The sequence below is a fragment of the Calypte anna genome, chromosome 33, assembly GCF_003957555.1.
Source record: "Calypte anna isolate BGI_N300 chromosome 33, bCalAnn1_v1.p, whole genome shotgun sequence".
Taxonomy (NCBI): domain Eukaryota; kingdom Metazoa; phylum Chordata; class Aves; order Apodiformes; family Trochilidae; genus Calypte; species Calypte anna.
Window position 1 is genome coordinate 1,141,521 of NC_044275.1, and position 14,966 is coordinate 1,156,486.

The following is a 14,966-nucleotide window of genomic DNA, read 5'->3' on the forward strand; positions in this document are numbered from 1 at the left end:
TCCCCAGCAGCCAACATCATCCTCAGGACAGAAACACCCTCAGGTCCCAGATCCACCCCGAGACCTTTACTCATTTGCAAACAGATCAGTTTCTACACGTTCATCCAATTTGCTAGGTTTAGCTATTGCTCACCACTGACACCACCAGCATCTGTGAGAGGAGAGGATCTCTCCTGCACCAGGCAGTCTGTCCCTGGAGCATCCCTGCACCCAGTGGCAGGATGAGGCCAGGGAAGCTGAGAGCTGCAAAATCTGACAAACCACAGACAGCCCCAAACCCACCCTGACTGATCTGGTCTGTGGTTTCAAAGGATAAAATCAGCCACAGTACAACCCCAGGAGTGGTTTCCCACATCCTGCTAATGGCACTCACCCACCTCCCCTCGCAGGGGACCCCACCGACCCCCCACTCTGCACCAGAGAGAGCACAAGGGGAAGGTGCCTGGAAGCCCAAATCTCCTGCTGGACCCCTCACTGGGCAGAGGCCACTGGGGGGCAGGCACAGGCATGGGCCTGAGTCAAAGGGCACCAAAATCCCAGGAAACAATTCTCATTCCCGTTGACTGCTGAACTGGGACCAGCAAGCCCAAACAGGAGTCAGAGCTTTAACCACACTCATTAGAGCTGGGGAGACAAAGCGGAATGAAAGCACCACCTGCCAGTCATGCCAGTGACTCACCCAGCCACTCAATGAGGCCCTTTTTGGTCAGGACTTTTTTTTTTTTTCAGTCACCAGTCAGGGTGGGGATCAACACCGGGTTTGGCCAGGGGAACAGAGAGGGAAAATGGAAAGAGGAAGGAACCAGAACTGCCGTTCCCATACTTGCTACATGGGTCCCATCTCTGCTCCTCTCTGTATCTTTTTCCTCATACACCCATACAAAGAAACCACAAAACTTGTCAGAACTTAATAAAAGGGAAGGAAAAGGAAAGCCAAAAGCTACACTCGTGCTGAAGACTTGATGCCTGGTCCTGTGCAAAGCTGCCTCCTACCAAAATACACCCCTTGCTCCAACCCACAGCTGGCTGGGGATACTCAGGCTGTCAAAAGGAGATGGAAATTGCAGGAGCAAGGACTGGGAGCAAGGTGGTGCAGGGAGCAGGCACTCACGGTGTAGGCTGAGGGAGATGTTGATGGAGCGCTCCTCCACGAAGCCCTTCAGGTTGGGGATCTTGGCACACTTGAGGATGGTCTGAGAGGCACTGTCACCCACGTGAACCCAGCACACTGTGTCTTCAATGTAGTTGAAGTCCATGGCTGTGGTCTGCTTGGCACTGGTGGGGGTGATGTTGGGTACGGGGGCTCCGCTCAGGTAGGTGGCCAGGATGTTCTGGGAGTTGGCAATGAGCAGCACGGGAGGGCGGTCCACGGGCTCTGGTGGGGAAAGAAGGGGAGATGGTGGTCATGGCAGTGACCTGAAGCTCATGACTGCAAGCCTATATCAACCCACAGCCCTGTTCTTCTGCTTCAGCCAAAAAAACCCTGTGGCATGCAGCCCAACAGGAGCCAGGAGGTGGGAATGCAGGACAGTCCTCAGGGAAGAGAACCCATAAGTGGAGAACCAGGGGTGGGGGTACACAAAGGGAAGAGGGCCACAGTTTGCAGAGCTGCCCAGTAGCAAAATGCTCATCCTGTCAAGGATCTCACCATTCTTGGCTTTGCAGGATCTGTTATCAGGCTGCAAGAGGTATCCTTCAACACAGCTGCACGTGTAGGAGCCCTCCGTGTTGGTGCACGTCTGGCTGCAGGTCCCGTACACGGTGCATTCATCAAAGTCTAGAAGAGAAGGCAAAACCCCTAAGGTTTGGACTAGCAAACACCTCTCCTTAGCTGCTTGAAGAGAGAATGAAGGCTCCCCCTTTTCTCCAAGGCTGCACAGGAGGATACACTCCCCAAGCCAAAGGGAAAGTCACAACAGCCTCCAGAGGAACACCCGGCACCTCCTGACATCTGCAGCTTTCAGCTCCAGCATCACCAGCAAGGCAGCAAAAGGACAATCCCTGCCTCGGCACTGAGCTTTTTCAAGGCCTAATTATCCACTGCCCCTCCCCCCCCAACAACTCTGCAAAATCTTCACCTAAATTTCCAGTCTGAATTTCTCTAATCTTCATCTTCCAAGCGCCTGGCCTGCATCGCTGCTCTTTCTTCTGCTAGATGAAAGAGCAGCCAGCACCAGAGAGCTCTTGCCCCCAGAGGTGGGTGCAGGAGCTGATAAAGGCCCCTTTCACCTCTGCTCAGATAAATGAAGGAGATGGAGCCGCTGCAATCTCTCACTTCCAGACTTGTTTCCAGGCATCTCATTGATCTGCATCACTCCTCCCTGACCCTCTCCTATTTTCCAGTGTCCTCCCTGAGGCACCGACACCAGGAGCACGTCAAGCCCAGCGACAGCCCCTGCCTCAGCAAAGCCTTTGCCTTCCTCCCTCCCAATATACCTCCCTGAGGCTATGAGTCAGGGAGATGGGGATGGGGATGGGAATGGGAATGCATCCCCATCCCAGCCCCGCAGCAGTGGGGAGGCAGAACCCATCCCAGAGCCCCCGTGTTCCCTCTTGTCCGAGGCGCCGGTGCTGATGCTGGGATGGAGGCTTTGGCACAGCTCTGAGGAACTTCTAGCACTGGTGCTGGGGGTGTGACAGCTCTGCCCACCCCATACCCACCTTTGCAGCTCCTCCTGTCCTCGGCCAGCTGGAAGGAGTTGTTGCAGTAGCAGACGGGTCCGTTCAGCGTCGGCACGCAGTGGTGCTGGCAGGCCAGGGCCGTGCAGTTTGATAACTGTTCTGAAGAGACAGAGCAAAGGCAGAGAGTGTCACCCCTGTGCCCGCAGGGTGAGGAACAGGATGGATGTAATGGGTGAAGGGGAACCCCCCCACCAGGCTTTTGTGGAGGCCTCCCTGCTGTCCCCTGCTCCCCAGTGGGGAGGGGAAGCACCAGGACCCTCAGCTGAAGCTGCCTTCTCCTCACATGTGGAACCATTTAATAAACCAGGCCCAGTTGTTTACAAGGTTTATGGGGCTTTGACAGGCCCAGCCACTCATTGCAGATTCTTATCTCTCAGATAAAGCACCAAATGCATCCAAAAAAAAAAAAAAAAAGAAAAAAAAAAAAGGAAAAAACCCCCCAAGAGCGCAGGGTCTGCAGGAGGGGGGTGATGGGGGCAGTTTCAGCATGGTGGTTCCGAGGGCATTTCCACTCCTGTGTCCCTCTGAGAGGCAGCACAGGGTCCCTGACTCCCTGGGGACACGGGGGGAGTTTTGACACGGGGGGAAGGAGGGAGGGGAGTGTTCCCCTGGGGGAAAAAATGTCTGCCAGCTGCAGAGGGAACCAGAGCAGCGAGGGGAGCAGGATGGGGCAGGCAATGCCAACCACCCAGGCTGACACACCTCTCCCCAAGCCCGGGGCTCTGAGGAGATTCCATCCAAGGGGTCTCCACCAGCTGTCCCCCCACCAGCAGGCAGGGAGGGGGGGGGGGGGGGGGGACCTCGAGCATCCGACACCGGTGCCAGCAAAAGGTTTATGGACCCAACGTGCCCAAACCTGCCCTGACATGGGGCCTGCCTGAGCCTCGTGCGTGCCCGTCACGCGGCCGTGAAGAACCGGATCCCACTTCAGTAATGAGAACTATTGGGGAAACATCCACTGCCAGCTCGGGCACAGCTGCTAAAGCTGCCCTGGGTTCCTCAGGCTCGGTCCCAGCCCACAGGAATGGGGCAGGAATGGGGCAGGAACAGGGCAGGAGCCCCCTGGGCAGAGGGAAGGCTGCTGGCTGCTTGCTGCTACCCGGAGCCTGCAGAGATCCCAGCTTTGGGGTCAGCCTGGGACACGTGTTTCTCAGCAATTAATCTGCACACCAGCAAGCAGGCACACACTGATTTAGGGAGTTTTCCAGCAGGATTAGCAGCCAGGGACAGGCCAGGACAAGGGGGGGGGACGACAAAGCTCCTGGAAATTAGGAAAAAAACATACTGGTGTCTCTTATCTGTACCAGAACCCCAGCCCTCCAAGCTTTTAAACCAGGAGACAATGCAGCTATTTAATGGCCTGCAGGCTCAGGAATGATGGGCATTTCACTCGCAAGCGGCTCTGGCTAATCTCTGGATCTGCTACAGGCCAGGAGAGGGGAAAACACCAGGATGGAGTTGTTCAACAAAACCATCATGGGGCTGACAGCGTAACAGCCAGAAAACAGGGACAAACAGGGACTCTTTCCATGGTGGGGAGGGAAGGAGGCAAGGGCAGGATCTTCTGGGGCAGGCCCTCCTACTTGCTGTCCCCCCTTTGACTGCCATCCCCCAATCTGGGGGCATGGCAATATAGGGAGGCAATCCCAAGCACTGATATAGGCTGAGCAGGGACTGGCTTGAGAGCAGCCCTGAGGAAAAGGACCTGGGAGTTCTGGTGGATGAGAAGTTCAACAAGAGCCATCAGTGGGCACTTGCAGCCTAGAAAGCCAACAGCATCCTTGGCTGCAACAAGAAAAGTGTGACCAGCAGATCGAGAGAGATGATTCTCCCCCTCTACTCTGCTCTCCAGACCCCACCTGGGGTACTGAGTCCAGTTCTGGAGCCCCTGTTGAAAGAAAAACATGGAGTGTGTCCAGAGAAGAGCCAGGAGGATGATCAGAGGGCTGGAGCATCTCTGCTGTGAAGACAGACTGAGAGAGTTGGGGTTACTCAGTCTGGAGAGGAGAAGGCTCTGAGGAGACCTTATTGGAGCCTTCCAGTGTCTGAAGGGGCTGCAAGAAAGCTGGGGAGGGACTTTTTAGGATGCCAGGTAGTGACAGGACATGGGGGAATGGATTCAAAGTAGAGGAGGGGAGATATAGATTGGAAATTAGGAAGAAGTTCTTCACCATGAGGGTGGTGAGACACAGGAACAGACTGCCCAGAGGTGGAAGCCCCATCCATCCCTGGAAGTTTTTAAGGCCAGGGCTCTGAGCAACCTGATCTAGTGGGAGGAGTTGGAACTAGATGATCTTAAAGGTCCCTTCCAACCTTGAAAATTCTATGATTCTGTCCTTACCCCGACAGTGTGGGCCCTCATCAGAGCCATCGAAGCAGTCGTGGATCCCATTGCACAGTTTGCTCATATGAATGCACAGCTCTGTGCCCAGACAGTTGTGTTCGTTGGGCTGGCACCGAGACACCTTGCTCTGAGGACCTGCAAGACAGGAGATGGAATTGTCACCAAAGGAAGAGGAGGAAAGCTCTGAAAAACACCCAGCACCTCAAGGGAGCCCTGAGCTTCCCATGTTACAGGACATGTCCTGTGTGAGGCCATGTCCAGCAAGATTTTGGGTAAAAGCTCCTCAGGCAGACATCTGCAGGGACTCAGGAAACCTCGTGTTCCCCAGGACATTTGCAGGAATGTTTCTGCTGCAGCAGACAAGCACCACGTCAGCAGCAAGCATTTGAATGTGCTTTGATCCCCTCTGCCCAGATGTATGTTAACTAATCCTCCTTGATTTGGATTCCCCATGCCCCAGAGCAAAAGCAGCACCCACCTAGCAGGGACCTTCCCAAATCCTCTCAGCTCCCACAGTAGCTCCAGGCCAGAAAGCCTCAAACCAGGCTCTGCAGGCTCTGCTCCCTCCAGCATCCCTACCTCTCCCTGGAGGAAGCTCAGTAACAGACATTGGATTTCCCTTTCAAAGCAGGTGGGACTGAAAAGCACGACCAGTCTGGAGTGAACTTGCCCTTTTCCATCACTTCTGCAGCACATGGCCTGAGCAGAATTGTGAGAAGGGGAAGGAGACCCAGAGCAGCTGGGGACCCTCTGTGTCCAGCCCCAGTGACAGTGCCAGTGGACATGAGGCCACCCTTGGGCACCCCAACCACAGCTGCCCTGGCACCCCCTCAGGTGCCAACACACTGTTCAGAGATTGTTGTGTTCAGAGGCTTGCAGGGGGTCAGTAAGAACCAGGGCTACACAACACAAGGAGACTTAATCTCCATTATTAACTGGAAAAAAAAAATCACAAAGGAAGCAAGGCTTTACTTTTAAGCTCCTCTGAAAAGAAGCACGGCATTGAGAGAGCCAACAAAATACACCATAAATCAATTAACATCCTAAAACCCCATTAAAAACCCCACCAATGTCCTAGCCCCAGCACTGCTTCACCCCAGGCAGCTGCCCAGGGGAGAAGCACGGGGAGCCCTGGCACAGCCCTGGCACAGCCCTGGTTTGGCCTCAGCACTATACATGGATCAGAGAGTGCTGCAAAGCCTGACCCCCATTTTTGGGCTCTTCTCTCCTCCTTGTCCCTAAACTTAAGTTTCAGTTTAGGGCTGAATCCTCACTATTTCGCCAGCTCTTGCTGGAGCCACCAACACACCCGTGCTGAGTCAATGGCAGCAGGTGAGCAAAATGCTAAAACCCCATTTTACAGGGAGACAGGGTCTGTTTATGCCTTGCCCTCACACCAGGAGGGCAGGCAGCACATCAGCCCTGCTGACAGCAGGGACAGTGGCAGAAATAACTCCCCAAGCTCCCCACGGAGCCTCTGTCCTTCACAGCAGGTGAAGCACCAGGTGAGCACCAAGAAGGGCACCTGCAGCACATCATGTGCTGAGTGCTTTGTCCAGGCACGGTCCCATTTTAGACAGCTACTGAGACCAGCAGTCACCTTCATCCAAGACTTCATCAGTAGAGTTTGCCCTAAATAAGCTAAAACTCTCCCTGGAGAGGAGTGTTACATCACACCCATCTTCCAGGGTCCTGCCCAGCACTCTGTGTGCCAGCACAGCCCCATCCACCATGAATTCCTGGAGGAATCCAGGAGCAGATGGAGCTGGCCAGGCTTCTCCTCTGCCCAAAGGCACCAAACCTTTGCAGAACTGAAGTCCAAGCAGGAAATCTTCAGCAAGCCACCCCCCAACCCCTCGCACAGCCAGTCCTGCAGAGGTGGGCAGGAGTTCCTCAGCCTGTGAAAGCTCCTGCTAAAGGCACAAGAACCCCACATCTTGCTGAAAGGTTCCCAACCTGACACAGAAAAAGCTTCATCCCCTTCTGCTTGTCTGTTCTGCACGAAGTGACTGACTCGGGGCTGCTGGCACACACGTGCCCCTTCTCACACAAGAGGTACCTGAAGAACACAGATCCAAGGGGCTCCAGATGCCAGATTGCTCCCCTGCATGCAGACTCCATGCCAAACACATTCCAGGATGCTCCCAGTTAGCCTGGCTTGGCACTGGAGTGATGGGCTCCTCCAGGATGGGGGAGACCAAGATCAAGACTTCTGGGCTCCATTGCAGCCATCAGGGTTTCTCCTCTTGCCCAGCCCAAACCCAGGGCACCCAGCAATCATTCCCAGATTATTTTTTAACAGGTTTTTCACATCTTTTGTTTTCCACAGAGGGCTGAAGAGCAATCTGGGCACCAAGTAATTGCAAATTACGGGTAAATTAAGTAGTATCAATATCCGGGCCAAAAGAATGAAGGCACTGAAATAAAGTGCCCAGTTCATCACTCAAAACTGATCTGCTGTGTCCATTTTTTCCACTGCAAAGAGCCTGGATCAAACTACTTATCACAAACAGGGTAGGATTAATCTACAAGCTGCTTTGTTTGCTTTTGACTGTGTTGGCGCGCTAATAAATGAGCCAATTTATTACATGTGACAAGCTTGTGGTACACCCCAAGGAGCTGAATTACACAGGAATTTTTAACCTCTCAAAACCACTTGGAAAAAAAAAAAAACAGGGGCAAAACAAAAGCAATTTTTCCTCCTGTAAACGCAGCCTCTGATTGATTTGGTAACAACAGCCCAAAGAGACACAGAGGTAGAGGAACAAAACCCCATCAGCAGACCCAGCACTGGGACAAAGGATTTGAGACCTCCTGAACCCACAATGAACCATTTGATGCAGGAGCCTCGCAAACTTCCAAGTGGCCTCGTGGACCCTGCAGAACCGGGCCAGGACACTGGCTGGGCCACCCGTGGGCAAAGCCCCTGCCCAGCTGGACCAAGCTGGGATGGTCCAGGCACAAGGCCAGCCCGGATGCAGCCACCAGATGATGGCTGCAACTCAGCCACAGCAAATTCATTTCTCAGAGCCCCTCATCTCCTTTGATTCTCAACAGGATGGAGGCTCTAGTCCAAGTTTTTTCTCCCAGGAAAGCTCCATGGAGTGAAAAAACGACCGACTGGGCACAAGGTGGGTGTGAGCCACTTGCACAGGCACGAGCACAGCACCAAGCTCGGAAAGGGAACTCTTCCTGTGCTCAGCTAACACATAAGCAAAGCCAGGAAATACTTAAAAGGATTCCCCAGGGAGGGAAACCTTGCAAATTAATAGCCAGCATTTCAAGAAACTTTGACATGAGCACATTAGTGCAATGTAAATAACCCTGCGTGCTGCAAGGGTGCAAAAGGGTGTGTGCCAAGCTGCATGCAAGAGCTGCATTCACAGGCTGGCCTGAAAAAAAAAAAAAAAAAAAAGAGATTAAATAATAGTGATAAAATAAAAGTCATTCTCTCCCTGCCAAAAAGATAAGGAGGATGAGAGCCTGCTGGAAGCCCCGGTGCCGAAGTGGCGTGAGAAAAGCTTGCCTGGCAATCCCAGAGATCCCAAGCTCCACGTCCTGCATGTGCTGACAGGTCAGACCCACTCACACGAGCCCAGGCAGGAGCAGGCAGGTGGCAACCTCTGCTCATCCCCCTGCCCACGGGAATGGCACGGAGGGGGCTGGTGAGCACCAGACCTTACGTGCTCCAGCACCACGCTGAGCCCTGCCCGGTGCTCCCCAGCTCCCGGTACGGCTTTGCCTTCCCCATCTACTGGAGCTCCACCAGCCCCCACCAGTGGTGTCTTCACAGGGATGGAAGAGGAGCAGGAGAGGGAAAAGCATCCAAGGGGTCCGTTTTTTCCCTTCACCTATTCGTATGGATGAAAAGGTGGGGAAGCCAGCACAGATATATGCAGGAAAGTGGAATAGATCATTCAGGATGGGTTTCTTCTAGCCAGGGAAGGGCCTCCAAGTCTTCCCGCAGTAATTTTCCAGGACTGCTGATTGACTGGAGCCAGACAGCCCATCCCAGCCCCCTCATCCCTCCCACAGAGGGGACGGTTGCATCATTTTGCCTTAAGAAATAAATAACCCCTGTGCTGAACCAGAAACTGCTTTGGAGGAGACCTTTATGCCAAGTACAGCTTGAAGCAGGAGTCTGGGAAGGATCTCTGGGCCTGAGGATGAAAGGATTTTGCTGCTGACTGGTGAGCAGCAGCAGGGATGAACCTGGCTGTGGCTGTCCCACCCGCCTGGCATCTCGAGGCTGCTTCCCTGTCAGTAAAACAACCTAACAAGACAAGGCTGCCCCTGCAAGGGCAGATGGAGAGAGAAACTGGGACACAGGGAGAGCTGGTTCCCCATTCCAGCCCAGCCAGAATAGAGCCCCAGTGCAGCACGGTGCAGCTGGACTGGCACATCCACCACCTGGGAAGAGGCCCCCGGATCCAAAGACATCTGGGGAGAGCAGAACTGATTTCCTCACAGGTCCCCAGGGCTCCAAAGGTCCCCTCCTTCCCTTCAGCCCAGCCCTTGCTTTGAGCATCAATGAAACACCCAGTGCCTGAGGGAAGGGAGCAGCAGCAGCAGAGCTGCAGCCCCTGCCCAGCTGCAACCTCACCTCCAGCACTCTGTGTCAACCAGTTTTGATGGAAACAAAAAAATAAATCAGTGATGCCCCATTCCCAGGAGGTTGCTTTGTTACAATGATGGTCCCAGAGGCCCTGGGAGTGGCAACTATGGAGACAAAGGGTGGATGGATGGATGGACGGATGGACGGACAGGCAGGCACTGGGGGGCTCCTGCATCAGTGGTCCACCCCCCCACACCCCCCCAGGGCACTGCCAACTCCTGCTGCTATGGGGGAAACAGAGGTTGATTGAGGTAGAGCACTTGCGTGGTGCTGCCTGTTTGGGGCCCTGGAAGAAGAGTGTAGTGAGAGAAGGGATGAAACAAAACCAGCAGGATATTATTAGGAAGGAAAGGCATACATACATATATCGGGGGATTCATCTGAGCCATCCGGACAATCCTTTTCCCCGTCACAGCGCCAGCCCTTAGATATGCAGGTAATCTGATCTTTGCATGCAAACTGTTTAGGGCTACAAGTCTTCGGTGCTGGATGAGAAAAGAAATAACGATAATAAACAAGATCAGTTTCTTCCCAAAGACAAGTTACTTAAAATAAAATAAAATCTGAATTAAGGACTAGATTGCTTTTAGTTTGATTTCTTTCTAATGGCTCAGCAAAAGTTTTAGCCCGGCATCAGATCCATCAACCTTGCCCCTGAGGAAAGGAGAAAATTTAAACTGAAGCATTAATTACTCTGCGAGAAAACAGGAACCGAGATCCATGATGCGCTAACAGATTTTAAAGATCATTTAACTTGGATGAATTAGCTCCTGGGAGCCAAAGGCAGTTTATTTTCTATGCTAGACAGTAAAAAGGACAGGGAGAAAAATACGAAAACCCAAATGAGTGCAAATTTAAAAGTAACATTTTTAAATCACAAAGACAGCAGCAGCAGGACTGGTTCTTCAACCATCTCCCCATCCTGCAACTGGGGGGGCCACTGCACCCCCTGAGCACAGGGTCTATGACCACCCTTATCACTGAAGGGCCACAGTTAGGAGGGAACAGAGACCCCCACCCACCCCCGGCACTGCCACCCTGTGCTTTGCCAGGCCCTACACCAAGGTCAGTGCACAGCAGCAGGAGCAGCACCAAAGGTGATGAAAAGGTGCACGTAGGGTACAGATACCACACGGGGTGGGCACCAGCACAGCAGTGATGCCAAGAGCTGCAGTCAGGAAGGGTTCAAATGCAATGAAGCCCCCACCAGCTGTGACCCCACCAATGCTGGTCCAGGGCCACAGCGCTGGCACACGGCAGAGCCCCAGCACCCACGGCCCCGCTGGCTCAGCCTATCTTCTTGCCAGTCTTCCAGCATTTTGCTTCCCCCCCTACACTCCCCCAAGCCCCAGTTCTCTGCAACAGATGCTTCAACACAGCTTTTGCTCTGAAAAGCCAGCCCGAGCCCTAGGGAAGGCAGGAAAGCTTGGGAGCCCATCGAAACGCAACTGTGAATGTTTGTTAAAAGCAAAGGCTTTTAACACTGCAATTTCCTAAACATTTATGTTGTGTCATCTCTAGTGCTCTGATAAATTCCCTGCTCCAAACATCCACTTTTTCTGATCAGCTCAGGGAAGGAGGGTCCTTGCATCTGCTGCACCAGGCAGCACCACGGGCAGGAGCTGCTGCAGCTCATTTCAGGCGTTTCATGACCCAGCTTAGCCCCAAGTCCCTGACAGGCAGAGAAGGTGCCATGATTTGTGATTTCTCTCCAGCTCTTGCATGAGAAGAAAATGCTGCAGCCAGGTCCAGGCAGCTTCTACCCAATCTGCAGCATGGATGCTGTGAGGGACGAGGATGGGGATGGTCTGGTCCCCAGTTCAAATACCAGTTCCTAAGGAGTGGGAGGGAACTCTCCCCTCTGTGTAACGACACCAATTTTTTCCTCAGACCTGCAACAGGGCTTTGCTTGATGTCATTTGGTTTGACTGAGCAGTACCACCTCCTACAAACCTCACTTCCCTTCTGTCTTTAAAGCACCAGCAGCATTGGAGCTGCTGCTCAGAGGGAAAGGCTCCACACCATGACAGGGAGCTCGGTGCAATCAAGATGGAGACTGGACACGTCAAAATGGATGAAACATTCCTGGTTCTGAACAGATGCCTCCCCCATCACCTCACTCCCCACCTTCTTTAGGATGACTTGGGAACAAGGCTTGTCCCCTTCACAGCAGAGTAGGACTGGGAGCTCAGGGACAGACCAGCTCTGCCACCCCCTCTTCCCGGAGCAGCTCATCTTCCGCCTCCATCTCCCAGCCACAAGCGTACCAAATGTAACATTCATTAAGAAAACCACAGCAAAGAACCAACACTCCCTGGGATTTCCTGCTCTCCTTCATCTTCCCAGGTCTCCAGCAGCCACAAAGTGACCGGCGGCCGCCACAACCACCCAGCTGACCATAGCCAGCACCCAGGAACCTGTTGCAGCCAATGTCTGCCTGGGTGCAGCTTGGCTCCTGGCCTCTTACCTGCCTGCTCACAGCTCTGCAAGAGGCAAACCCCCAGCAAAAGTTTCCCAACCTGCTGCCCCATCCCAACCCCATAGGGCTGTGTCCATACAGAAGGCGAAACCAAGAGCCAGGACAGGGTCTTGTTTTGCACCGGTGGTGGGAGCAGAGATGCTCAACAGAAACACAGAAGGGTGGCCCTTGGTCCCCCCTCTGCCACTCTCAAACACAAGGGCGGACTGGGCAGCACGAGGCTCCGTGCTGGGAGGGCAGAGGAGGTGGCAGCCAGCTCCCCAGGCTCCTCACCAACCCCACGCACTTTCTGTTCTGGCACAGCCTGTTCCCAGCCAGCTAAACGGCCTCAGCCTCGAGATGCCTCAGTGCCAGGTGGACAATTAGAAAAGGTGTCTGTTAATGCATCCTTCACAAGGAGCCAATTTGCTCTCCAAAAGCCGTGCAGCCGCAGTTGCAGGAGCGGCAATGGCAGCGGAGAGCAGAGCTCCAGTGCTGGGCTGGGGAATAAAGGAGCCTTCATGCAGTGCACAATGGGCAGCTCAGAGCAGGGCCAGGACAGCTGTGAGTGCCGGCCGCAGGAAACATGGCCCTGCTCAAAGGTAACTCAAAGGGACAGAGGCGGAAAAGCTCTACTGAAAAAATGGCCATTTGGGTGCAAGAAAAGGGATCCTCCTGCTCCAGTGCTACTGGGAGGCAGCAGGGTCCTGCCAGGCGGGATGGGGACCAGGAGCCTGGCTGTGCCTCTCTCCATCTCCGGAGGTTTCACATCAGAGTGCAGCAAAGGGAAAAAGGGCTGTTAAAGCAACACATCAGAACACACTTCGTTCTTGCCTAAAGCAAGAATTCGACACTTCCACTCAAACCCACGTTTCAGGAGGCTGGTGAGCATGGTGAGCAGGAGCCTGTCTTTACCTTGAGCCAAAGCCAAATTGCCTTCAGTGTACAGAAGAGCGAGGCATAAAACCCCAGATAGACTGGAAGCAAAACACCAAAATACTAAAGAACTCACTCCCTGAGCAAGTCGCACTTTCCCTTCGGCCCAACTCCTCCTCCTCTCCTCAGGAGGAGGTGACCAGCAGCCACTTTGCAAAGGAAACAGCGCTGGCCATAAATACGGACTGGAATGAGCGTGATTTGCAAAACAGATGTTCTGGGGGGAGAAGAAAGCGTGAGAGGGAGAAAAATAAATCCACTCCACATTCCTCACAGGTCTCGGTCCCCAGCTCCCCCTCCCCTCCATGCTCACGCAGCAAGGAGCCTGCCAAAGCCCACACCTCCAGCCCTGCACAAACAGAGCAGGGAGCCAGAGAACCCGCCCGGCACACGGCATCAGCCCTGGCAAGTGAAGGTGACACCTGCCAAGCCCACCACCACACCAAGCCCATCAGTGCCACCAAGCAGGACCCCCCAAGCACTGGCACACAGCCCCACAGCACCACTCCGGAAGATTGTCCAAGTTGCCCAATAAATCAAACAAAAAAATTTGTCACCTAATACTTCCCATTTTTCTCCCTCACATCATCTATCCATTGTCCTTGAATTTCAGAAAAAAACGTGATCTGTTCCTTTTCTGTGATTTCGGGACCCTTCAGATTTCCCAGAGTTTCTCCGCAGCCACGGGAGAGACACCAGGAAATGATAAAGCACTGAGGCACACACTGCCCTCAGCTCTGTCATGCTCCCTTGGGCCAAGGTCTGGGTCTTGGTACAGAAGCCACAAAATTGATGCCAAACCCCAAACCCCAGAGGGGCACGGTGTTTGTACAAAATTCGAAAGCTGAAACTAACGCAAATTTGCAGGGTCCAAAAAAGCTACAGAGGGTAATAGAGAAATCTCAAATAACAAAACCTGAAGTTTCTAGGCACATTTTTTTCAAGAGGAAGAGGAAAGGAAGGCTTATTTGTTTGTTTTGCCTTTAAATACAAGATCTCTTAAGTCATTCAAACGCATTTTTGCAATTCTTCCATCCAGCTTCCTCCAACTCCAACAAGAAGATCCAAACCAGATTCACTCCACATCCATGAATGACTCCACTGCAGCTCCTGGCAACCTCCACTCCGGCCATCCCTGCTCCAGCTGCTCCAGCCACCCCCACCAGAGAAGCCCTGGGGTAAGGGTCCCAACAATCACCTAAGTAAATATTGACTCTAAAATACATTATTTCCCCAACCCTTCTTCATTTTAAGTCTGCATATTGCATCAAATCACGAGGCACTAACCTTTTTTTTTTTAAAAAAAAAGTCAATTTAGAGAAGAAAAGCCGCCTCTGCTTTGCCAGCAAGACCTTTGAACAGCAGCAAAACACTGCTCACAGGAGACACTCCAGCTGGAAAAGCACAACCCGGCCGGGGATGGTCAAAGGGCTCCTGAGCGGGTTTGCTGCAACTTGCCTGATTTCTGGAAACACCAAGGAGGCTGAAAATAACGAGAAAAATCCAACCGAAGCACAGCGCCAGCAGAGCGCGAATCCGGCTCACCCGGCGCCTTCCCTGGTTTTGCAACCTCATCTCCCTGACCTGATGGGGGGGATGTTCTTGGGAACCAACTGGAAGCTCCGGTGCCACCCTGGGGCACGGTCAGAGCTGTCACCCCACCGTCAGATCCGATGCCAGGAGGGACAGGCAGGACGGGATCCAGCTGCTGCCCCGGTGCTGCCGGATTCCCAGGCGGCTCCGGGTGATGAACCACTCAGCGAGGAGCCTGTCGGGGACAGCTGGGGACAGCCAGGCCCTCGACCCCACTGTCCCCCTGGGCCAATCGTGTGCCCAGACATCCCCTTCCCATGCTGGGCCATGCTCCATGTCCCTTCCCATCACCCACCCAGGTGCTCCCCACGGGCACAGGGACACCAAAGACTGAGAGC

At 53.6% G+C, this 14,966-nt stretch overlaps 1 protein-coding gene across 2 annotated transcripts in view; it reads right to left on the minus strand.

Moving 5' to 3' along the window:
• Positions 1-14,966, minus strand: part of LRP1 (LDL receptor related protein 1) — a 75,055-nt gene that overhangs the window by 50,722 nt on the left and 9,367 nt on the right. For both annotated transcript variants that reach the window (XM_030468126.1, XM_030468125.1), the window contains exons 2-6: positions 10,004-10,126; positions 5,024-5,161; positions 2,662-2,781; positions 1,649-1,777; positions 1,112-1,375 (exon numbers count right to left, since the gene is read on the minus strand). In XM_030468126.1, coding sequence (XP_030323986.1) covers positions 1,112-1,375; positions 1,649-1,777; positions 2,662-2,781; positions 5,024-5,161; positions 10,004-10,126 — 774 coding nt within the window. The remainder of the gene's footprint in view (positions 1-1,111; positions 1,376-1,648; positions 1,778-2,661; positions 2,782-5,023; positions 5,162-10,003; positions 10,127-14,966) is intronic.